We start from the raw sequence: 25,345 nt of genomic DNA on the forward strand, positions 1-25,345 counted from the left end.
GGGTTGGGTGCTGTCATTCATGTGGATGACCAATTCACCAGCCACCAAAGAGCAATTTCTCTGAGCCCAAAAGTCAGTCACTATTTTGAGCCTTTTACAAAATGAACTCCACTGCACAAGCGTGTGCTCCCTTTTTAAACTTACTCTCGAGAAAGTTTGATGAGAGACGGACGTGCATTTAAAGCAGGACTCTAGGTGACTGTGCATATGTGCGCGCGCGCACGCGTGTGTGTGTGTGTGTGTGTGTGTGTGAGAGAGAGAGAGAGGAGAGGGAGCGCCTTCCTGGAATGGATAAATCTGTGTGTCTGTCTGCCGGTGGGTGTGGGTAACAGCGTGTAAAAGGATGCCTGAGTGTGTGTGGGATTGAGCCTGCCTGTGTGTGAGTGGGTAGGTGGGTGCGTATGTGTGCATGTATGTGTGTGCGTGTGTGGACGTGGGGGTGTGTGGGTGTGGATGTAGGTGTGGGGTCATGTGTGTGAGTGTGTGGGTGTGGGTGTTTGTGGGTGTCGATATAGGTGTGGGGTCGTGTGTGTGAGTGTGTGGATGTGGGTGTTTGTGGGTGTGGATATAGGTGTGGGGCCGTGTGTGTGCGCGTGTGGACGTGGGTGTGTGTGGGTGTGGATGTAGGTGTGGGGTCGTGTGTGTGCGCGTGTGTGGATGTGGGTGTTTGTTGGTGTGGATGTAGGTGTGGGAATGAGCCTGCCTGGGGCGGGGCAAGGGGTTGCGGGAGGGAGGCTTCCTTCCACCCAAGGCTCCTGGCTGCCAGCTGGCCAGAGACCAGGCGTTCCAGAGAGCCCGGTGAAACCAGTCTTTCGAGAACCCTGCCCAGGTCACGGTAAATAGGCCCTGCAGCAGGGAAGAGACTCTGGCTATAACGTCTGGGGAATGTTCCAGCAACCCTAGGTTTAACCCCCAACGAAACAGGCTGGCGGCTGCACACCCCAGCCCTCTGGGCTCACCTTGTCAGCCACAGAACGCAGCCCAGCCCTCAGTCTGTGGAAATCCTCCTAGACACTCCCCCTAAGAATCCCAGGGATAAAAAGGGATTTCACTTCTTATCAGAGGAGAAATCTGAAGAACCGATCTAAACTGTGTTCCAAAAAGCAGAGCACAAAATTGTACGTAGACAGTGATTTCAATGTGAAAACACGTAAGGGCAGCTAATGAGAGAGAGCATGGTTGTAAAAATGAAAATGAAAAAAAAAAAAAATGAAAATGATTTTGAGCCTGTTGTCTTGTTACAAGATTTTTTAAACTTTAAAAAAAAAAAGATTAACTTTCTAAAAAGTTATCAAAGTAAATTAAAATATTAAAAGTGCTTCTTGGGGCTTCCCTGGTGGCGCAGTGGTTGAGAGTCAGCCTGCCGATGAAGGGGACACGGGTTCGTGCCCCGGTCCGGGAAGATCCCACATGCCGCGGAGCGGCTGGGCCCGTGGGCCATGGCCGCTGAGCCTGCGCGTCCGGAGCCTGTGCTCCGCAACGGGAGAGGCCACAGCAGTGAGAGGCCCGCGTGCCGCAAAAAAAAAAAAAAAGAAAAAGTGCTTCTTTCTAAGCCACAGGCTTCTGGATTGTTTGGTTTTGATTTCTGCCTGTTTTCAAAGGTTCTGATGATGATATGTAGGTCTCTTTAATTAACATTAAGGAAAAGAAATTCCCTAATAAATGGAACAGGAATACAGTAAGTAGTCCAGAATCCAGTCTATGAAACGAGCCAGGAGTCCTTTCTGTAGCCACAAAGCCTTTTACAGATGGATGTCCTGGGACGCTCGGGTGTGATGAGAGGGGTAACCTGAGGTTCAGGACAGGAGAGCACCCTGTCATAGGGCAGCTGTGCCCAATGGCAGATGGAGGGGCTCGGAGAACAAGGGGAGAGGACGGGATCAAACGGCAGCAACAGCACCAGGAAGCTGCTCCCCGTCCTCTTAACTGAGGGCCACCTTGGGCACCTCTAGGAAATTCCATAACCCTCACATCCTCCTGGCAAGTTCTCCTGAGAAGTTCTGCAGGACTCAAAACTCCCTAAGGCCAAAGGAAGGCAGAAAGAGAGAGCCAGCCCTAGGACAGGCAAGGCAAGCTGTCCCTCCCCGCAGGCTGGGCTGAAGGAACCAGGGGGCTCCCCTAAAATCAATCACCAAGTCAGCGACATAAGGGTCCGGTCCGCCCTCCCCCTCTAGGCACACTCCCCTCTTAGAGAGTGTCTGATAAACAGGCTTGCGGCCCCTGCCTTCGAGGAGACAGACTGGCAGGAAAACGTCATGCGAGGCACCACTCCTTTCCCTCAAGGATATCCTAGCTGTTCAGTTACCTGGTTCATCAGCAGGACAGCACTACCTCGGGAGACGGGCACACAGTGGTGGCCCCTCCCAGCCCCTCTGGAAAGAACTGAGAGGCGGTCACATATGCAGAAGCAGTTTCCCCCAAAGTCGGGGCACCAAGGACTGAGAAGCTCATTTCTCACCCTTTGGTCTCGTCCAAGTGCTCCCAGAACAAGAGGCACAGACAGGAAAAGTACTGTGTCTATTCCCCCTCGAAGATCCAGCTGAAATGTCAGATTTCTACTGACAAGACAAGCAAGGCTCCGGCTTCCGGAGGGTCCCCTGCCCCTATCCATTTCTCCTGCAGGACACAGGAGAAGTGTGGTTTTGTGTTTCTGTGCGCTGTTTTCCATATTAAACATCTGTACAGTACCACCTGTCCTGACCAGAGAAGTCCAGGAAAACTCTAGAGCTGGTCTTTTGAATTAGAAATACAAGACTTTTGACAAGTAAAGATCTAAGAAGCTCTTATTAGGGCCTGGCCGTAAGGCAGAGCCTTCCAGTACACAAATAATAGCTTTAGGAAGAGATCTGTAAATAGAAGATGGGTGAGGTGCTCTCAGCTCTGGCTCCTCTATGGAAGCTGGCGCACGGGCTGCACACGCACCACACTGAAGAGAAAGTGAGCAGCAGCCTGGCCAGTGTTTTGTCAGTTGCTCCGCTGGCATCTCTGCCCCAACAGGCAGCTCCTGTCACTCGCTCAGATATACTTGCCCCGGGGGAATCTTCTTGAGATCAGATCACCAGCTCAGTTCAAGAGTGTTTCCAGGTGGAGCTGTCCGAGATCAGGTGTAGAGCTGCCTTCGCTCTCCACTCTGGAGGCCGCCCTCTCCCAGAACCTCGTGACCACTGTCCCATCCCACAGCTGGGCTCAGCACTCGCCCTATGCGACCTCCCCAGGAGGCTCCCCAGACCAGGCCTGCATGGCTCTTTCTCATCTCGCCAGAGAGCCGCTTGGGCCAGGCTTCTCCATGCCTCACACGCTCTGCCTGCTCTCAGTTGGCTCCCAAACCTTTCAGCCGGGTCCCCGCCTCACTCCCGAGCCCCACGTGCCACTTCCCCCGCATACCTGCCTGGATGGACTGCACCCTCGTGCTGCTTGGGGTGGTCCAGGGCCAGCAGAACGGGCATCATCGGAGAGCTTGTCAGAAAGGCAGACCCTTGGGCCGCACCCCAAACCCACTGAGTTCTCATCTGCGTTTGAACAGAATATCTAGGCAGTCGGACATTCGTTGAAGCGACAGGTGCTCCGGTGCACACAATGCTGGGCACAGAAGTCTGATAAAGGGTGACACCGTTATTATTTAGCACCACCCCTCCCTCCGCCCTCACCAAACTGGCTCTGCTTCCCTCCTCTGCCCACTCCCGTCAAATGACAACATCATCAACTTGAATCCCAGGCAAAACCCTCAGATGTTCACAACTACTTCCCACCCCGACTAATAATCACTGGGCTCTGTCATTCTGACTGCAGAAGCGTCTGGAGGCCTAGGCCTTCCCGGGTCCCACCGTGCCTACCTGTCTCCCTGGTAGACAGCGGCTGCTGTGAAGAGGGCTGTGTTAGTCCTCTGACTCCCAAAAGCTAGCACACCGTCTGACACACAGGCTTCCAAAAGTTAGATGTTTGTTGAACAAATGAAAAGAACAAGCAGGTGGAGGGAAATAAGATACTTAAGGTGCGCCAGACGGGAGGAACCCAAAGCAAATGCAAAAATTATGCAGTGTTCTGTCCAGCCTGTATAAAGTTGTTTCAGGAATAATATTAAGCAGGTGGGGAAAATGTGATGTGACATAGCTGGAAATATGGGAGGAGTTTTCGAGAAATTATTTCTAGCTTTTTCCCTCCAAAATATAACTCACTAACTGTTTATGAGGAGCAGTAATAGGTGCAAGGTTACCCCAGGGGTCAGTGACCAAAGACTAAAGAAGTGCTGAATGCCTGGGACGGGCAGGAATGCCCCGGAGGGAGGGGGAGGGAGGGGCACAGCAGAAGCTGGAGGGTGGGTTTCAATGAGGGGCGGAGCTTCCAAACTCTCAAGTGGAGAGTTCATTCATTACTGTGCTTCCAGAGTCTGGGGGAGCATCTGTGGTGAAGGAAAAACACAGCAGGGCCAGGAGCAGCCCAGGGAAGCTTCATTTTAAGATTTCGAGCTGTAGCCAAACTCAACCAAAACTCCCAGTACTGCGAACATTCTAGACGAGGTTTAAGTGGAAGGACCAAGGTTCAAATTGCAGGAGCCTCTCAGTGGCCTCACAGCTCTCACCAATTAGTGGGTCTTACTCCTGAGAGCCTGCAGCACGAGGCATCGTGTCTTGCACATAGCACGGGGTTCAGTAAACAGTGACAGCTGCCTTGAGTTGGAAGGCAGAAGCGGCTGGGAAGCTGTCACCTCGTTGCTTTGGTCCCTATGCGAAGCTCAGCGCCCCCAGGCCTGCAGTGACTCTCTGAGCCTGTCTCTACGTGTGTGGGAGCATATTCATGACTCCCACTAATGAGTGAAGCCACGTCAGCTCTTGATGGTCAAAGACCGCTTATTCACTGAGAACCTGAGGCACAGGGAAGGAGAACCAAGACTCCACACTCTGCTTCTCAGTCCCTGACCTGAACCTCTGATACATGTGTCACTGCAGGAGCACCTCCTGGCTTTCTTGGGGCAGCTGGAAATGTCAAGTCCCTGGACAACAGCACAACACACCCATTTTTCTTTAGCCCTTATCAGCTCGTCAAAATTCTAACACTTCTGGAATGCGGATAATTCTCTCTCAAAGCTGACAGGTCATTCTTTCATTCAGTGACTTTTTATTGAGGTCTTACTATGTGCCAAGAACCATGTTACGTGCCAGAGATATATTGGTGAACAGAACTTAGAGCCCTGCCCTTTGGAACTGACATTCTAGTGGGAAGAGACAGACAATAAAAAACAAAGTAAACTGGTAAATTGTACAGTTGTTAGAAAGTAGTATGAGAAAAAGAAAAATGAGCACAGGGTAGGTCTGGGTAGATCAGGAAGGTCAGGGTGGGAAGGGGGTTACAGTTTTAACTAGGGTGACAGGAAGGCCTCACTGAGAAGGTGAAGTTGAAGCAGACCCGAGGGAGGGGAGAGTAAGCCATGCAAAGTCTAGGAAGAACATTCCTGCCTGAGGGAACAGCCAGGGCAAAGGCTCTAGGGTGGGAGTGTCCTCAAGGCCAGCAAGGCTAGCAGGGCTTGCCAGAGACAGCCATTCGCTTGTTGCTCATTCATCCTTTAAGAAACATTTACTGTTAATTTCTTTGCTAGCAACTGAGTGGAGAAAACACTAATAAGGCATGATCCCAACCCTCAGGGAGCTTATAATGCTGGTGGGTAAGGTGGAGATAAAATGACCAGAAAAGAGGATTTTACACCAGCAGCGGAAAGACTCTGGCAGAATTCAGGACCCTCACCTGAAGGTGAGGTGAAGGAGGTGCCAAAGAGTCCCCTGAGGCGCAGAAAAGACCCTCGGCTAGACTAGCAGGCACCCTGGCCCCGATTTTGGTGCTGATGATGCTGCTGGCTGTGTTAACCTGGCTTGGTGGGTTTTCTTAGCTAAAAAAGGAGCCTTCCAAACACCAGATTTGTAAAGAAAATCCTTTACGTTGCAGGTGTACACTACGCGTTTGCCGCGTCCTGGAGGGCCTCAGACTGAAAAGGTAGATGCCAGATGGAAAGATCTGCCAGAGGTCACACTGCGGGGAGCCCAGCATGGCAACGAACAAGGAAGTGATGGTGTAACACCCCGGGTACGTTCACTCGGTGTGACCATCCCTCACACTTGCATCTCCAGGGCCTCACACTGCACAGGGCAGACTGTGCCTGTGTTCCCATGGAATTACCAGCACCCCCTCCAGGCCTCAGTCTCAGGCTGCAAGCCTGTTACGGAGCAGAGTCCAGTGGACTAAAATGTGCATCTGCAGAGCCCCACGCAGCAGTGCTCTGGCCTGAGAGATGCTAGCTCTGCTTCCTCAGCTTCAGGAAGCGGTACCTTATTTTTTTTATTTATTTATATTTTTGAGTCCAAAGGTGGCCCTGCCGAGACCCAGGAAGCTCCCACCCTGCTGATCAGGGGCTGAGAAGCCTGACCAAGCCAGTCCATACAGGTTGGATCCAGATGTGGGCTGAACGATGCTTGTCGGGCGTGTCACCAGCAACAGTCCCAAAGACCATCGAGGTGGTAAGGAGGAAGCTGCCCTGCTGAGTCCTAACCCGGTTCCCGACCAAGCAACATGGGAGAGGTCCTCTGGGCCTCGAGGCTGCAGGGTGGGGTGGGGCACAAATCCTCAGTGCTCTTCTGTTGAGACCCCGAAGCTCCCCCCAGGCTGTGCCGTCACCACGGGTCCCTCTGCAGCGAGACGGCCTTACTGGGCTGTCTCCCACTCAAGTCCTCCTCAGCTCTGACGCTGAGATTCAGTCTTTCAAACTGAAAAAGGGAAGGTACCTGGCCCTGACCCCGACCCCAGCATCCTTGCCAGGCCAGCTCCTCCCAAACCCACTCCATCACCCACTGATTCAAGCCAGTTCAAGCTCTCCTCCACTCTCGGTTCCAGAAATGACTGAAAAGGGTCCGGGCGCTGGCTCCCAGCTAGAAGCTAGAAGCCCTCAGCCAGAGGGAGTTCCACCAATGGGAAACACAGCCAAGTCCCCAGGTTTAGGATAAGGCCCCTCCCCCTCTTCCTCCATTCCTTTATAAAGACCTTCCCTTTCTGCCTCCTCTCTCCCTTTGGCCTAGGAGGGTTTTACTCCATAATTGGTTTGTTTACTGTCACTCTGAAGGCTTTGGGGTGGCAGAGGTAGGAGAGAAGTTTTGTTGCAAGTGAGGAAAGGGGTGTGTGCCCTGAGCTCTGAGGCTGGTGAGTAAACCCTCCGAGTGTCTCTCTAACTACCTGAAAATCGGCCAAGAACCCATGTGAGAAAAAAACACAAGGCAATGCAAGGCCCGCTGAAGATTCCCAGCAGACCACAGGAGGGAAGCTTCTGTTTGGCGCCTGGGAAAGACAGAACAATAACCAAAACTTAATCGGCTTGCTTCTGCTGCATAGTCCAAAGCGTTACTTGGCATTGCTCTGGGCGGGGAGCCAACCAGAGCCCTCCCAATTCAGCTTCTGTGGGCCAGGAGCTCCAGGGACACTGTTCCCCTGCTCCAAAACCTTCCAGAGCTCCAAGCTTCCAGCAGTCTGACTGCCCTGACTTTCAGGCTCTTCCTGAGGCCCCAGATGACTCAGTCTCTCCCCCACTGACCAGTGATCAGCAGAGCCTGTACCCACAGGAACATGACCACCTGCTGGGCCACAAGCACATCCTTTGCTCCCCAACTCAGCTTCTCTGCTCGAGGGGTTCCCTCTGCCTCAAGTACCAAGTGTCCCCACCTTTCAAGGCTCTCCTCAAATGTTCTCTCCCCTGTGAAGGCTTTCCCAGTTCACCTGCCCCTTCCCCACCCGACCCTTTCCCCACCTGACCCCAGTGAGACGTGCTTGTCCTAATCTCCATGCCCTGGTGTTGGCCTCTTCTGAGGCATTAGCTTCCCTCTGTCTGGCTCCCAGGTGGGTGAGTGTGTCTTGCTCTGCTTTGATTCACCTGAAGCGCAAAGCACGGCTCCTGGCAGACAGCAGATGCTTAAGAACTGTTTCTGCGGCCCTGAGTACCGTTCACCTCAGAGGCACAGGAGGTGCTGAGCAAAGGGACACAGAGTCACGCAAATGGAACGCTAAGATCAGCAGACACAAACCAGGCAAGGATACGCGCGACACCACAAAGAGTGAAGCGGGAGCTGCATCAGGCCTTACCCTTCTTGAACTCCTCCAGCATGGCATCCAGCTTGGTATCATGGAAGACGAAGTGCACTGGGTGGTTGTAGAAGCGGGTGATGGTCTTGAGGGGGGTGCAGTCATCGGGGTCCACGAAGGCCAAGTCTTTGACGTAGAGAATATCTACGATGTTGGATTGCTCGTCTTCATACACGGGGATGCGCGTGTAGCCGCTTTCCATAATCTCCGACATGGTGTTGAAGTCCAGGATGGCATCGTTCCGGATCATGAAGCAGTCCTGCAGCTGGGTCATGATATCCTCCACGGTTTTGGTCCGGAGTTCCAGGGCCCCCTGGATCATGTTCAGCTCCTCTTTCACGAGGTCATTATAGGGTTCCGTCACCTTCAACATCTCCATCAGCTTCTCCCGATTGTAAACGGTGCGGATCTCCTGACCCAGGAAAAAGTCCAGGAGCTTGCTGATGGGGAAACTGAGGGGGAAGGTGAGTAGCATAAAGAATTTGGTGAGAATGATAGTGTTCGCGCCCACAGCCAGCCCATGTCGGGAGCACAGGGCCTGAGGCACAATCTCCCCAAAGATGACAATGCCTATGGTGGAGAAGGCCACGGCCACCAGCCCAGACCCGATGAGGTTATCTACAAGGATGGTGAGGGAGGTGTTGACCAGCACGTTTCCCAGGAGCAGGGAGCAGAGCAAGTAGTTGCCCTTGCGTCGGATGGGCTCGATCTTGCGGGCATAGCGCCTCTCCTTCTGAGTGCCACAGTTCTGCACGATGCTCAGCTCCATGGGGTCCAGGGCCATAAGCCCCAGATTGAGGCCAGAAAATATGCCCGACAGCACTAGCAGCACCAAAATGAGGAGGATGTGCAGCCAGAGGGGCAGGAACCTCCCAGCCTCCTCCACCATGAAGAGCAGCGAGTCCTTGTCCGTCCACTTCTGCCAGGGTCCGTCCACGCCGGCGCGGGTGCACAGCGCATACAGCTTCATGTTCTCGCTCCTCCGGAGGAACTTAGTGAGCACCACCAGCATCCCGGACGTGTCCCCGCGGCTCACGTTGACCAGCTTCTGGACGACCAGGTCCTTGGTGAGCTCGGGGCAGCTGGTGGAGTTGTGGATGGTCTCGGCGTTGTCCACCTCGGTGAAGGAGATCAGGTTGCTGGAGAGGGAGCCCAGCCTCTGGCCGTACAGCCTCAGGTTCACCGTGCTGCCCTCGGACACGAAGATGATGCCATCCGAGTTCATCCCGCACGATTTGTTGCAGCTCGCCAGCCTCATGCCCAGGATCGCGCTCCGCTGGGGGTCGCCCTGGCCGCGGGCCCCCCGCGCCCACAGCAGCACCAGCAGCACCGGCGCCACCAGGAGGAGGCGCCCTCGGGCCGGCCCGCCGCCCGGGCGCCCGCCCCCGCCCACCGGCGCCATGTTGCTCCGGCTCGGCCGCCGCCGCTCCCCGCGCCGCTCCGCGCAGCCCCTCTCACGCCGCCGATCCTGCCGCTCCGCCGCCGCCGAGCCAACTGCCCGGGCCGCCTGCCTGACGTCAGGTCAGCGCCCCGCCTGCCACGCCACGCCACGCCCCTCATTTGCATGGGAGGCCCCCCCCTCTGGCGCGCGGCTCCAGCGCCCTCCCTTAAGGAGGTACGGCATTTAAGGTGGGGCGGTGTGGGAGCGCGGGAGCCGCGGGCGAGCGCACGCCCCGCCCTTCTCCTCGCACGCCTTTCCGCTCTCTCGGCGGGTCCTTCTCTCCTCCTCCCCGACTTGCTCTCTCGACCACGTAGTTCCTCTTCCGCAGCCCAGACTGGGCTTGGTTGCTGAGCTCTTTTCCCTTCCCCAGAAATCTGCAGCTCGGGGCGGTGGCCCTTCTCTGCAAGAACCTCTCGGAAGCAGCACCGCGTTGTGAGAAAATTGATTTTCTGCTATGAAAAAAGAAAAGGAGAACCTGAGGGCATAGGCCTGATGGAGGTCTTCAAGTCCACCGGCATTGTTCTGGAACTCCCGGGGGTTTTGCCCACCTTGTCCCAAGACCAGAAGTGGGTTCCCCAGGCCCAGGCCCGAGGTCTCCTTTCGGGGGCCAGTGGAGGGAAAATCTGGGGAACTGAAGCTGTAGGATGTACCCGCAGATAGAAGGGCCAGGGTCTGTCGTTTCCATTTAGGACACAAATATTGAGCACCTACTACGGTCATTTGTTCCAGACTCAAACAGTACAGCAGTGAATGAGCCAAAGTTCCTGCCCCCTGGCGTTTGCAGTCTAGGATAGGAAACCGGCAATAAACAAACACGTACGTAATATTTTTTTAATCTTCCCAACAACCCTAAGAGGTAGTGTTATTATTTCCATATTACAGATGAAGAAATTGAGTCTAGGCACAAATCAGAGTCCACCCAGACTGTTATCTTCAGAGCACGCCTGGGTGACTTTGGGTAAGGCAAGTTAGAATGTCTCTCAGCCCCATTTTCTTCATCTGTAAAATGGGGATAAGAATGGTAACACAGCAGCATCCCACTAAGCTTGTGGGAACAGCTGGCCTAGGCACTGAACAGGACAGAACAACTCTGTGAATGTTCTTTGACTATGCAGCTGTTGTTATTGTTGTTGCTGTTATTATCTGCCCTGCTGGGACCAAACCCCTAACCCCAAATTGTGGTGACTGACCCTGGGGCAGCTGCCTGTGGAAACAAGCTGAGACACGCAGCGCCAGGCCCAGCCCTGGAATGACTGCTTCCTGGGCGGCCCTACCTCGATGTCAGTCGGCAACTATGAATTGAGCACTAAGCACTCAGGGTGTGGGGGGGAAAGACCAACCGCAGCTGCCATCCAGTGAGGGAGAAGGAGACAGACAGACAAACATCCTTATAATTGCAGAGGTGTGCTGACGGGAGGATCGGGTACCAGGTTGACCACTGGGTCTTGGACCAAGTTTTCTCCCAGCCCTGGAGACAGAATCCATTTCACTGTCTCCCTGCAGAAACACTTGTGTTTATTTTTATTACGGTATACTGTTTGCCAATAAAAGCAACAATCAATACCAGCCGGAAGGAGACTAAACAGAGAGGAACAATAATATAGTGTTTTAGGAGGAGGCGTGGTGGCAGAGGCCTGATTCAACTAAGCCCTGTTAGCAAGGGTAGAGGATGCTGTGTGCTAGGCCAGCCTGAAGCGACCCCTTGCAGATGCCTCACTTCATATTCCATAGTGAGTGTCCAGCCTGCCAGTTTTTCAGAAAACAGGAGAATCAGATGGGCACTGGCCAACACAGAATAAAAGCAGAGGGCTTCCCTGGTGGCGCAGTGGTTAAGAATCTGCCTGCCAATGCAAGGGACACTGGTTCGTGCCCTGGCCCGGGAAGACCCCACATGCCGTGGAGCAACTAAGCCCGTGCACCACAACTATTGAGCCTGAGCTCTACAGCCCGCAAGCCACAACTACTGAGCCCACATGCCACAACTACTGAAGCCTGCGCGCCTGGAGCCTGTGCTCTACAACAAGAGAAGCCACGGCAATGAGAAGCCCGTGCACTGCAATGAAGAGTAGCCCCCGCTCACCACAACTAGAGAAAGCCCGCGCGCAGCAACGAAGACCCAACACAGCCAAAAAGAAAGAAAGAAAGAAAAGCAGAAAGCAGAACTTTTGACCAGCTGTTCCCTCCCATGTCCACTGACCAGCATGAGCCACCTACGTCACCTCGGAGCAAGCCCAGCTCTCAGGGATGCTTCTGCCCTCATCTCTTTCCAGCCGGCTTTAGGACCAGTGCCCTCCCCTACGGTACTTAGAGAATTTCCCATTCTATTATCGACCCACTGGCTATTTTTATTTTGCCCTTTTCAGACTATCTGTACTCAGAAGCATTCTATGCATGCACTGAGCCCAATGACAGAAGCCAGCAAAGGGAAGGAAAAAATAAATTTTCAAGATACTTGGGTTAAAAATGCCAGCGCTGGTGAGGATTTGGTAGGAGAAATCAGTCTCTGCTAAAGTTCACTTAATTACACCCATCCTGGGCTTCCCTGGTGGTACAGTGGTTAAGAATCCACCTGCCAATGCAGGGGACACAGGTTCGAGCCCTGGTCTGGGAAGATCCCACATGCCACGGAGCAACTAAGCCTGTATGCCACAACTACTGAGGCTGCGCTCTAGAGCCCGCGAACTACAACTACTGAGCCCACGTGCCACAACTAGTGAAGCCCACGTGCCTAGAGCCCGTGGTCCACAACAAGAGAAGCCACCGCAATGAGAAATCTGCTCACTGCAATGAAGAGCAGCCCCTGCTCGCCGCAACTAGAGAAAGCCCGCGCGCAGCAACAAAGACCCAATGCAACCAAAAATTAATTAATTAATTAATTTTAAAAAATTACACCCATCCATGATTATATTCACACCCGTGATTAGGTGAATAGAGCAGATGCAATGAAGTAAAGAAAAGAAATTCCCCTTTCCATGCTACCCAGGCAGAGGTCCATAGGGCCTTGTTCTGGGTGCCCATCGTAACTTAAAGGGAAGCTTTCACAATGTCCAGAATGCTTGATGCCCTGCAAATGAAGGAGGAGGCGTCATCTGTTATTAAATAGTTTATACAGTTAAGGAAAGAAGGGAGGGAGGGAGGGAGGAGGGGAAAGAAAGAAAAAGAAAGAAAGAATGAAAGGAAGGAAGAAAGAAGAAAGAAAGGGAGAAAGAAAGAAAGTCTTCTTTGCCCTCCCAGGGCCTTCAGTCTGCAGGGGAGACAAGACTCCTTGGGTAATAGTTAAATGATACAATCCAGAAAGAGTCAGGGGAGGTATTTGAGATGCAGACTGGAGTCCACGTTCATTCTCTGCCTGGCATTTGTTCCTGGTTAAGGCATTAAACCTTTCCTCATCTGCAGAGTTGAGAAACTTCCCGCAGCGAGGTGGGGACATTGTGGAGACGGAGGTGTATTAATGTGCAAAGCAGGAAGCCTGGACCTTGTCTGGCTCCTGTGAACGAGGCTGTAAGAACAAGAAAGTGATGTGCATGTGAGAAGCCTCTCTCCTTTAGGGGGCAGACCTGTTCCTCTGCCTGGGGTAGAAGTCTTTACTCACCTGAGTTGCCTCCATTTGAAAGTAAGGAGTTTGGAGAAGGTCCTTCCCCAAGGGGTCCTGATACCTGACCCCCAAGCATCCTAAAGCACTGCATTCACTCCATTGGGCCTGATGGGTTCTTTCCGGGACCTACGGCAGCACGTCTACACTTCCCGTGGTTGAGCCCCCTCCTTTCTGTGTGTAGGGAGACAGCCCACAAGGTTTATTGCCCTTTCTGTACCTGGCATTGAGCTGACACCGAGTATCCAGTGACGAACAAGATCCGGAATCAGTAACCTGGGATCTCCTTTCCCACTTCCTAGGCTGGGATCCTCCCAGCCTGGATTCTTAGCCCTTTTCAATCTCTGGGTCTCCACAATGGGGAGCTGTGGGCAGAGAAGCTGCCCATCTGCTGGTGGAGCTCAGAGCCTGAGGTCTGCCATGGCCCCAGGCTGGGCAGAGCCCTTGGGGGATGCCGTGGGCCTGGGCTGTGACGGCCTGGCTGGCAGCAGTGGGACACCTTTTCACAGTGAGACACGGATCATCCTCAATACCTGCCACGGTCTGTTTCATCACTGTCTATGAGTCTATAGTAACCCTGAGCATTTGCAGGATACATCTGTGCCATTTAATTGTCTCAGGAGGGGGCTTGCCTGGTAGCGCAGTGGTTAAGAATCCACCTGCCAATGCAGGGGACACGGGTTCGAGCCCTTGTCCGGGAAGATCCCACATGCTGTGGAGCAACTAAGACCGTGAGCCACAACTACTGAGCCTGCGCGCCTGGAGCCCATGCTCCGCAACAGAAGAAGCCACCGCAATGAGAAGCCCGTGCACTGCAATGAAGAGTAGCCCCCCTCGCCCCAACTAGAGAAAGCCCTCACGCAGTAACAAAGACCCAACGCAGCCAAAAATAAATAAAAATTTAAAAAAAATTTTCTCAGGAGGAAAGGAGCAAGCATGAGGTTAGCTGGATGCTGCCTTTTTTTTTTTTCCTTTGGCCGCACTGCACGGCACGCAGGATCATCTTAGTTCCCTGAACCGATGCCCCCTGCATTGGACGCGCAGAATCCTAACCACTGGACCACCGGGGAAGTCCCTGGATGCTGCCTTGACTCACATCCCAACGCAGGTCATCCCAGCGCGTGGGGACATGAGGACCTGGTGTGTGAGACAGATACTTCATTGAGCCAGAGAAGGGGATGAAAACATCAGGTCAGTGGATCCAGGCCAATAAAAGGATGTGCCTCTGAGAAGCAGTCAGATGCCAAAGCGGCAAGGGGAAGGAAGCATTTGTATTCACTGGCTAGGATTCAAGGCTCCCACGGCCATAGGACAGGTTGTTCTCCTTTGGGACAGACTCACGGGAGGCAGGATGCCCCACCATGCGGGTTCAGGCACAGCTTTGGAGGCACGATGGGGGTGGTGGCTTGGCCACAGATTGCCTGTGTGACCTGGGACTCCGGGACATTCTTGAGTGCGGAGTGAGAGGATGTCTGGCCCATGGTAAGAGCTCAATACCGTGACAATGATGGGAACGATGCAGCCAGGATTTTTAGAGGACACGCAGATGTCCTTAGCTCTGCTGTGTCTCTCTATCCAACTTCAGCCAGTCTTCTTGTCCTTCCCCTTCCCTTTCCTGCGGAGGAAGAAATCAATAGAGGATGATGGGGAAAACCAGAGGCTGAGGGGGAGATCACCGAGGACTGAACAAGACCACGTGTGGCCCCCTTGGGCCTCCGTGCGGAGAGAAGAAAGGAGGCTGGGGTTAGGGGAGGTCGAGCTGGTGGGGGGCAGGGGGGCTGGGCGTTACAGACAAGCTCTCAGGCTGCTGGGAGGGAGAGAAGCCTCTCATTCGGGATCAGAGAGACCTGACACCCTGCGAGCCCAGGCCTAGGGAAGCCCCTGCTGTTCCAGGGCCCCTGTGGGGAGCCCTGGGCAGCACTGGGTGTGAGAGGGGCCTGCTGGACCTAGGACTCTGCCCGCTCTCCTTCCCTCCTGCTTCCCTCCCTGTCGGGTGCACTGGAACACCCTCCGTCCCCAGGACTGGCTACCTCAGCAAGCTTTTCCTTCTGCCTCCCAAAAGGGAAAGACCCTTTTCTATTTTTTAAAATAAATTTATTAATTTACTTATTTATTTGTTTATTTATTTATTTACTTTTGGCTGCGTTGGGTCTTCATTGCTGTACGTGGGCTTCCTCTAGTTGTGGCGAGCGGGGGCACTCTTTCTTGCGGTGCGCGGGCTTCTCATTGCGGTGGCTTCTCTTGCTGCAGAGCATGGACTCTAGGCGCGTGGGCTTCAGTAGTTGTGGCACGCAGGCTCAGTAGGTGTGGCTTACGGGCTCTAGAGCACAGGCTCAGTAGTTGTGGCGCACGGGCTTTGCTGCTCTATGGCATGTGGGATCTTGCCTGACCAGGGCTCGAACCCATGTCCCCTGCATTGGCAGGCGGATTCTTAACCACTGCGCCACCAGGGAAGTCTGACCCTTTTCTATTTTAACAGATTAACTGCTCATCGCTAGAAAAAAACTAAGAAGAGCAAGCTAACGAACGCTGAGTATTTATAGAGGCTTATGAACCAAGTTTTTGGAGTCATTGTCCCTAGTTTCTGACCCTTTTTCTTAGTTGGCAGAAATGTCACGGGCTCTGACCCTTACCATCTGGTGAATTGGGGCAAAGTGCTTGGCCTCTTAGGGCCTCGGTTTCTCCATTTTAAAGATGAAGATCAAGAGACCCTTCTCTCTGTATTGCAAGAACCAAATGAGCCCTGGTTTGAAAGCACTGCTCTGTAAACACTGGTTTCTTTCCCTTCCTCCAGGCCAGGACTTTCACATTACTGTACCTTTCACTCATTTATCCATTCATGTATTTTTATATTTTTGCTGGGCTTATAAAATAGGTGTTATACATGTTCATTGCAATAAATTCAAATAACACAGGGTGTATAAAGCAGAACACGAAAGCTCCCCTACCCCCCTTCCACTGCCCAGGGGTTGTTTTTCTGGAAAGTATCCAGCCACTGTCTGCCCTCTTCATTTGCTTCTCTTCCCTAATCTGGACTGGAGGCCATTTCCCCACTGGGCTGAGAACGCTTCGGGGCAAAAACTGTGTCATAGTCATCTCTGTATCCGGAATACTCAGCATTCCATATGCGTTTGTGGAATGAATTGGATTTCCCTTTAAAAAGAGGGCAGGGGCTTCCCTGGTGGCGCAGTGGTTGAGAGTCCGCCTGCCGATGTGTGCCCCGGTCCAGGAAGATCCCACATGCCGTGGAGTGGCTGAGCCCGTGAGCCATGGCCGCTGAGCCTGCGCGTCCAGACCCTGTGCTCCGCAACAGGAGAGGCCACAACAGTGAGAGGCCCGCGTACCGCAAAAAAAAAAAAAAAAAAAAAAAAAGAGGGCAAAAACAATACTATTGGGGACCAGGGATGGGAAATGAGGAGGAAGCATTTAGCCAGTAGCTTTATATATAAAATTGTAACTTAGAAAGCTGTTTCACAAGACGATATTTACCCCTTGATATCATTTCTGCTCTGTTCTATTTCTTAGGAAAAAAAAAATCTGATCTTGATCCAACTAAATTGATTTCTTGACAGGGTCACAACTTGAAAAATACTGGTCTCATGCGTTGCTCACGGGCATCCACTGGAATACCGTTTGGGGGAAGCCTATGAGGATGGTGGGTGTTAGAATGCTCTCCTTGTAAATGTCCTCCATGCCAACAGTGCGTTCCATAATCCACATGTGGCAATAAATCAGCCCAGGCAGATCAGTGAGCCAAGTTCCTGATTCCCAAACCTTATTGGCTCCTAGCCCGACCCAGGAAGGGAGACTGCCTTACAGATCTTCATTCCCAAGTGCCCAAACAACTGCCAAGTCACCAAATACCTGTAGAGCCTTCAGCAACCAGCTCATCTTGCTAACCTCATGTCCTTTATCTTTAACCTGAGGGAACTGGATCAGATAATTAGGTTCTATCCTAATTTAAATTCTTTGATCTAGGATTCTTCCTGGACAACCAAGGGAGGAAGGTAAAGGCAGGTCAGAGGTAGTGGGCATCTGTTGTTCTGGTCTGTTCCGCTTCCTTCCCCTCCTTCTGCAAACGGCACCTCCCTTTCCTCTGGGAACCTGTCCCACCTCCATTTTCATGGGTTCTGGTGGGGATGGGCAACTGACCAGGCCTGGACAAAAGTACCCCAGGCCACAGCAATTGACCTAGGGTGGGTAGGACACCAAGAAGGACCAATCAGGAGCCTGTGTTTTTATATAAGGGGAGGGTCCCTAAATGGAGGTAATAGAAGCCTCAAGCTGTCTGTTACTAGGTCCCCTCCCCCTGCTGAGGGCAGTACTTCTGTTCAGCTTCACCACAGCCTTGAAAAAAGGGGTACCATTAGTCATCTCCTTTCACAGATGAGAAAAGGGAGATTTGGAAAGCTGAAGAAACCTGCTCAGGGACTTCCCTGTCAGTCCAGTGGTTAGGACTCCGCACTTCCACTGCAGGGCGCACAGGTTTGATCCCTGGTCAGGGAACTAAGATTCCCGCATGCTGCACAGCACAGCATCCCCTAAAAAATAAAGAAAGAAACCTGCTCAGGATCACACAAAAATGGATTTCGATACTGTCCAACCTGTCTGGACTCCAAACCTTCTTAGCCCTCCTGCGTGTGCTATACCCATCTGAGGACTAGGGTTCCAGGAGCAGAACTGTAATCGGTTGACTGGGAATTTCAATTCAGTGGGGACTTAAGATGACATGGTTTTATTTCTTCTCTAATCAAGGCTTTCAACCAATCTCTGTCAAAATTCCCCCTTCCAGCCCTCCTTGAGTTCTCTGGTGGGTCCACCATCTTTAGTGTGACTTTTAGTATCAGGAACCCAGTCAGGCCCATTAACAGCTGACATCTCATTTCTGACTTACGTCACCTGTGCCCCCTCGTTGTCGTCCTTCTCCAGGCGCGGGGTCCAGGGTCTGCTCCAAGGACTTGGAGTGGGGAAGGGCCTTGGTCAGCCTTTCACTCCTCCAATCACTGCAGCCCATTTGGGGTGAGTGTGTATGTGTGTACCTGGTGTCAGGTGGAGGGGGTTACTTCATTCTTCCTTTTCAGGGTCAAACTTCTCCAGCATTGGGGCCTGGTGGGGCAAGGGGACAAGGGGAAGGGCAATTTCGCTTTACTTAACCTCCCACAGACTAGACCCCCCCCCTTTATGGCTGTTGCAGCTTGACTGAGTGCGGCTTGTGTCCAGTTATTGGCTTCTTATAGGGGGAGGTTTAGCTCAGCTTCTGTTGGGACTCCTTGCCCCCAGCTTCCTGCTGTCGGGATAAACTTTGCCTGGCAGACAGCCCCTCTTGAGTCCACCCAATGGATGCTGTAGGGACCACTCCACTGATGACCCCTCTCTCCACCTCAGGTCTTCAGTTCTCTCCTCCCTTTGCTCTAGGAGTCACAGGGCAGAACAGCAAGTCTGGTGCTTATGGTGGTATAAGATGCCAGTCCCTCTTCTTGCAGGAGCCCCCAAGTTTTCTCAGAGCACCCCCTTCACCTGACTTTGAGAAGTATGTTAGTTACCTATTGCTGCATAGCAAATTATCCCCAGAAGTTAGTTGCTTAAAATAGTAAACATTTATTATGTCATAGGTTTTTGGGGTCAGGAATTAGGAAGCACTTTATTTTATTTTATTTTTTTAATAAATTTATTTATTTTATTTATTTATTTTTGGCTGTATTGGGTCTTCGTTTCTGCACGCGGGGTTTCTCTAGTTGCAGCAAGCCGGGGCTACTCTTCGTTGCGATGGGCTGGCTTCTCATTTCTGTGGCTTCTATTGTTGCGGGGCACAGGCTCTAGGCACGTGGGCTACAGTAGCTGCAGCACGCGGGCTTAGTAGTTGTGGCTCACAGGCTCGAGAGCACAGGCTCAGTAGTTGTGATGCACAGTCTTAGTTGCTCCGTGGCATGTGGGATCTTCCCAGACCAGGGATCAAACCCATGTCCCCTGAATTGGCAGGCGGATTCTCACCCACTGTGCCACGAGGGAAGCCCCTAGGAAGCAGTTTAGCTGGGTGGTTCTGGCTCAGAGTCTCATGAGTTGAAATCAAGACATTAGCTGGGGCCTAATTCATCCGAAGGCTTGACTGGGGATGGAAGATCCACTTCCAGACTTGCTCACATGGCTGTTGGCAGGAGGCTTCAGTTCTTTTCCATGTGCCCTTGTCCACAGCGCTGCTCACAACATGGCAGCTGGCTTTCCCCAGAGTTAGTAATTCAAGAGAGAGCAAGACGATGTAGAAACCATGATGTCTTTTATGATCTAGCCTTAGAAGTGACATACCACCTGTTCTTTCCAATTCTATTGGCTATATGTACCAAAACTGACACACTATGGGAGGGGGTTATCCAAGGCATGAATAGCAGGTGTCACGGACTACTGGGGGCCATTTGGAGGCTGGCTGTCACAGGAGGTGAGGGAAAATCCTCTACTGAATACTGATCAACCAACAAACGTCCCCCAACGCTGACCCCCAACAGCTTCTCTTAAAAATTGGGAATACGGTCTTACTGGGTTAATGGTTAGGGTTGGAGAGCCTGTTCTCTGCTTAGAAGTTCAATAGACACATAAAGCCATCATCACCAAAATTAAAATATTGATTTCTCCTCCAAAACATATATCTCCCATAATTTCCCTTTTATCAGTATATGGCAATTCCATCTTTCCAGTTGCTGTGGCCAAAACTCCAGAGGCATCCTGCTCATCTTTTTCTCTTATGTCTCTGTCTGATCCATCAGCAAATCCTGTTGGCTCTACCTTGAAAATACATCTACAATCTAGGTACCTCTCCCCACTTCGGCTGCCACCACCCAGACTCCAGGCACCTTCCTTTAGCACCAGTATAGCCTCCTAGCTGGCCTCCTTATTCCTACCCTTTCCCTCCCACATTCTGTTCTCAAGGCAACAGCCAGAGTGATTTTTCTTTTTCTTTTTTTTTCTGGCCGCACCACATGGCTTGTGGGATCTCCGTTCCCCCGACCAGGGATTGAACCCCTGCCACAGCAGTGAAAGCCTGGAATCCTAACCACTAGGCCACCAGGGAATTCCCCAGAGTGATCTTTTAAAAACATAAATTATAAACCTCTTCTGATCCAAACCTTCTAGAAGCTCAGTTTCTTTTAAAGTAAGAGCTAAACTCCTGACATTGGCCTATACACTAAAGAGTTTTGTCTTAATCCTGTCAGGGAGGAACAAAGATTCTTATTGGGGAAGTGATGTAATGGAAACTAAAATTTGGTCAGTGTGTTGAGGAAATGGGGTGGGAGTGAGTCCAGCAAAGAAGCTGCCATTGTAATTCAGTTGTGAAGGGACAGGTAGCAATTAATAAAAATTACCTCCCATTTATTCAGTGCTATGTGCCAAACACTGTGCTTTCCACACCTTTCCTCATTTAAATATTTATAGCAATTTTGTGAGGTAGGTGTTATTATTATTCTCCTTTTACAGGTAGAAAAACCAGGTCCCAAAGAGGTTACATAACTTGCCCAGGGTCATACAACTAGGCAAGGTCAACAGAGCCATGTATTGAAACCCAAACCTGTGTACTACCAATGCTTTCCAAGCTGTCATTTTCATTGACAAATGTTGAAACCAAGGGACATCATAAGAGTTTTCATGACAGAAAATAGAAATCTTTATTATAAAACAGCCGTGCGTCAGTCTAGTTGTTTAAAGAAATTCCAAGTGGAGTATGATTTAAAGAAATAAAGCCATGTCTCTATAATTGGGCTTCTTACACATTAGTCTTCAGTTTTTGTCCTTTAGTGTGTAGTCTAACCTTGACTTCTTGGCTCTCTCCCAGCGCCAACAACCCTCCATCTGACTTTGGAAATAGCCATCATCAGGCTGGCTTAAGACTCTGGGCCAGGTTAATTTCCGAAGCCACAGGATGGCTTCCCTTGACTCCACGGCATCCACTCATCCTGAAGAGCCTGCCATTCCTGGCACAGATGGGCTCTGAATTCTCTGCACAGAATGAGAATTTCCCTCCTCATCCACCCCCTCCCATGGCTTCTGTCATAGCTGTAGCTCAGCTGTATCCATGCACTTCCCTACACATCCAACTCCTGGAGAGCTCAGGGCTCCTCCATCTGTTCATCTACCACAGGAAGAAGGAGAGTGAGGACAATTATACCCAACAAAGACTTTACTTAGCTGTTTGACCTTCAAAGCTATAGCTTGTTGTATTTCTCATTAGAAACCCCGGTGATAAGATTTGCACTTCCACTCTGCACCCCAGATCCCTGAACAATATCCTCAAATAAGCCAGTGGTTTCTACTTCATCGATAAACCTACTTCTAACAGAGGCACTTTCTTTCAAAGGGACCAAACCCACTTTCCCAGAACACAGTCCAGAACACAAGTGAGCAAGCCATAGCAAAGCTTTACAAACAATACTAATCCGTACACTTATAGAACTCTTTAGAGTCAGCAAGGTGCATGTGCATCCTTTATCCATTCTTTAGTTTAATGCTGTCAACAGTCAAGTGTGGTAGGTTTCATCACACCGAATTTACAGGTAGAGAATTTGAGGTTCAGAGAGATTATGTAATTTGCCCAAGGTCATACAGTAGAGCTGGGTTTCAAAAGGGCAGATGTTTTCATCCCAACTCAAACATGCCAGAGTTCTCCTTCCCCCACCCCCATTCTGTAACTCTTGGTGCCGCTTATATCCCAACTCTGTGACAAGCAGGCATCTGGATGCCTAGAGGCAGTCCCTAATTCATAAGAGTTCTCCCACTTCATCGAGCCATCACAGATCTAAGATCTGGTCCTTAGGATATTGGTTTTTATTAATTCACTGATTGATTAACAGATTGGAGAAGGTAAGTCACACTAACTAAGCAAGTAACTAAGTGATAAACCCAAATATGGATTTCTTAACTAATACTGTGGCTTGTTGGGAGGTCAGAATTTGTAAGTTGCCACTGGAAAATAGTTGGCCAATTAGTGTTGGAGCTACTGTCCCCTTCTATGCTCCAGGGTCTGCTGGGAGAACTGGAAATGGAGGGGGGTGGGGCCAGGTCAGCTGCAACTTTAGGGCTGAAGATGGGCCCAGCCCCAAGGCTCAGCCTGGATCTCTGAGGAGGGAGGAATGGTCTACCTGGTTTGGGGACGGCTGACGTTAGGCCCTGCTTTGTGTCCTAGGTTTGGATGAGGGTAGATTTAAATGGAATATCAAGGTTTAGAACTGAAGGGTGGTACTAACACAATATTGTAAATCAACTATACTTCAATTAAAAAAAAAAAAGGGAATTGCAGGGTGGAAGGGAGGGAAAGGACGGGGCCAAGATTCTACCTTGGAACCTCCTTCATGGGGTGTGGAGCATCAGGCTTTAAGGTGCTCCCGTTTGACTTTGAAGACAGGAAAGTAGGAATCAACCAGAACTCTAGAATTCACAGCTCACTTTGCACATGAATGGCCCCCACCTTGGAGCTATGCAGCCCTAGATTGTGATTCCGTGGAGAAAAAGAGGGATATCAGGCAGCTGAAAGGGTGGTCGGTCAAGACCTGACCCAGCTTTCAGAAGGTGCCTCTACGTGTGTGTAGGGCAGTGCCGGAGGGGGGCAGGGCTCCTTTTTCTCTTTCTTCCACCTCCCCTCAACACCTTGACGTGTTGAACTTTATCTGAACCTTGTACTTCTGGAAAGCAGCTACAGTCAAGAAATGCCTCCCCTGCTTTGTGTCCCCCCTCACCCCATTTTGAGTTCTGAAAATAGCCAACTTCAAAGGACTATCCTGTTCTAGAATATTCCAAGATAAGACCCCCCTTCCACCCTTCCTCACTGACTCAGATAAGACCCTCTCCAGCCTTCCTCATGATGACTCCCTTGTTTACCTGCCTCTATAAAACCCCAGTTCCCGGGCTTCCCTGGTGGCGCAGTGGTTGAGAGTCCACCTGCCGATGCAGGGGACACGGGTTCGTGCCCTGGTCCAGGAAGATCCCACATGCCGCAGAGCGGCTAGGCCCATAAGCCATGGCCGCTGAGCCAGCATGTCCGGAGCCTGTGCTCCGCAACGAGAGAGGCCACGACAGTGAGAGGCCCACATAACGCAAAAAAAAAAAAAAAAAAAAAAAAAACCCACTTCCCTCCTTTTCTTTGATGCATTCCTCATTAGTGAGCATTGTCCCTTTTGCAACAGTCTGACTTATTGTCCTGTGCATTTTGTCTTTTACACCCTTCTCTTTTATTCCCTTTTTATTCATTGTAATGAGTTTCATAATGAGACATCTCCTGACATAATCTACCAAAAATCAAGCTCACAGACTGCACAACAATATGAATGTACTTAATGCCTCTGAACTGTATACTTAAAATGGTAAACTTTGTGTTATGTATATTTTACCACAGTAAAAAAATTCCAGCTGATAGAGAAATACAATGAAAATAATTTTATTCAAAACAATGAGAATCCCTACTATGTGCTGGGTGATGGGTTAGGGAGTGGGGAAGTGGGTGGGGCCTGGGATAGGAAATGAGTAAGATCTGCTCCCTGTGGTCCAGGAGCTCTCAGACTTGCTGGGGAAACAAACATATAATCTGCTAATTGAGCACCATAATTCAGAATGACACACATTGTAATAGACATGTGTACAGCCTGATTTGACTCAGGCTGAGCAGGGCCTTGAATGTTACACTAAGGAGTTTGGATTTTATCCTGTGGTCATTGGGAGGCATGCACGGTTTTAAAGCCAAGGTATGACACAGATAGATGTATTCAATTCCTAATGTCTTATCACCAGTCATCTGCTTTGTGTGGAGCGTGTAAAAGATCAATAGCTGTGACAGCTTTAATTTTAAAAAGTTGATCCCCCATAAAACAGGCTCATAGTCATATATCTCCTATTAAATATATTAATGCTCAGGAAAGAAGGATTTAACTTTGGTCAAGTCTATTGGGAAGACAGAGACACAGAGCTGGCAAGTACTGTGTAAGAAATGTGCTTGGGAACACTGAGAGCTCAGAGTGGGGCACTGCCCGCTGGCTGAGGGAGTCAGGGAAGGCCTCCAGGAGAAAGTGGGCTGGGGCAAAGGAGAGGGAACAGGGGAAACTGGAGCATATAGACAAGGAAGGGGGCTGTGGGCCAGATGGCAGATGGCTTTGTGTGCTAGGCTGAGGGACCTGAATCTCTTCCCCACAGGTGATGGTGAACCATACCGGGCTCTGTTAATAATGATGGCGATGCTGCTGATACTGCAGTGCTTACTACATGGCAGACACTACTCTAAGAAGTAAGAGCTTTACCCGTATGGACTTATTTAACCCTGACACTCAGGAAAGTGCATGGGTAGATGGTTTAGATCACTTGGATGGCCATGTGGACAATGGTGGACAGAACAACAGTTGGGACACTTGCTGTGGTTCAGGGGAAAGACAAAGGGAGGGATGGAAAGGATGTGATGGCTTTGAGAAATAGTTAGGGATAAAACAATCAAGACATGATTATTTACTGTTTCGGTGGTGGAATTGCTGAGAAAGAGAATGGAAGCTGGGATGAATCTCACTTTTTTGGCTTCGGGGCCCAGATGTATTATTGCACCAACAGGTAAAGGATTGATTACTCTGTTCCATTTCTCAGAGGACTCGCTGAAGTCGCCCGATGCCTCCTACTCCCTCACGAGTAATTTAGAAGTTAGTTTAATTTCCAAACATTTGAAGATTTCTCAGAAATCTTTCTGTTATTGATTTCTAGTCTAATACTGTAATGATAGGAGAACATCCTTTATGTGCTTTCAATTCTTTTAAATTTGTGCAGGTTTGGGTTTTTTGGTTCAGATTATCTTGCGAAATGTTTCTTTTGCACCCGAAGAAAATGTGTCTTCTGCTGTTGTTGGCTGGAATTTCTATAAATGTCATCAGGTCAAGTTGTTTGATCGTGCTCTTCAAGTCTTTTATAAATTTGATAATTTTCCTGATAATTTTCCAACTGCTGGAGTTGTGAAGTTGTCTATTTCTCCCTTCAATTCTATAGATCAGTTGATAGATCCGCACGGTCAGGAGGGTACTATGGCAGAGAGGCTAGAACGTTTGCGTGGAACTGGAAGAAACATTTTATCTCTTTAAATTTACTCTAGAATGTATAGACGAAATGGAAATCACTACGTATCCCAGCAGGCCTAGTGGCACTCAAGACAAATGCAAATAAGGGAATCCAGGCATTCGGCCACGCCC

At 50.7% G+C, this 25,345-nt stretch overlaps 1 protein-coding gene across 1 annotated transcript in view; it reads right to left on the bottom strand.

Moving 5' to 3' along the window:
- The window catches only part of CNNM4 (cyclin and CBS domain divalent metal cation transport mediator 4), a 36,963-nt gene extending 27,418 nt beyond the window's left edge, over nt 1-9,545 (bottom strand). The window contains exon 1 of the mRNA XM_079940593.1: nt 8,116-9,545. Within this exon, the coding sequence (XP_079796719.1) occupies nt 8,116-9,517 (1,402 nt within the window). The 5' untranslated portion in view covers nt 9,518-9,545. The remainder of the gene's footprint in view (nt 1-8,115) is intronic.
- Nucleotides 9,546-25,345: the final 15,800 nt, after the last annotated feature.

Source organism: Stenella coeruleoalba, assembly GCF_951394435.1.
Source record: "Stenella coeruleoalba genome assembly, chromosome: 13".
NCBI classification, from domain to species: Eukaryota; Metazoa; Chordata; class Mammalia; order Artiodactyla; family Delphinidae; genus Stenella; species Stenella coeruleoalba.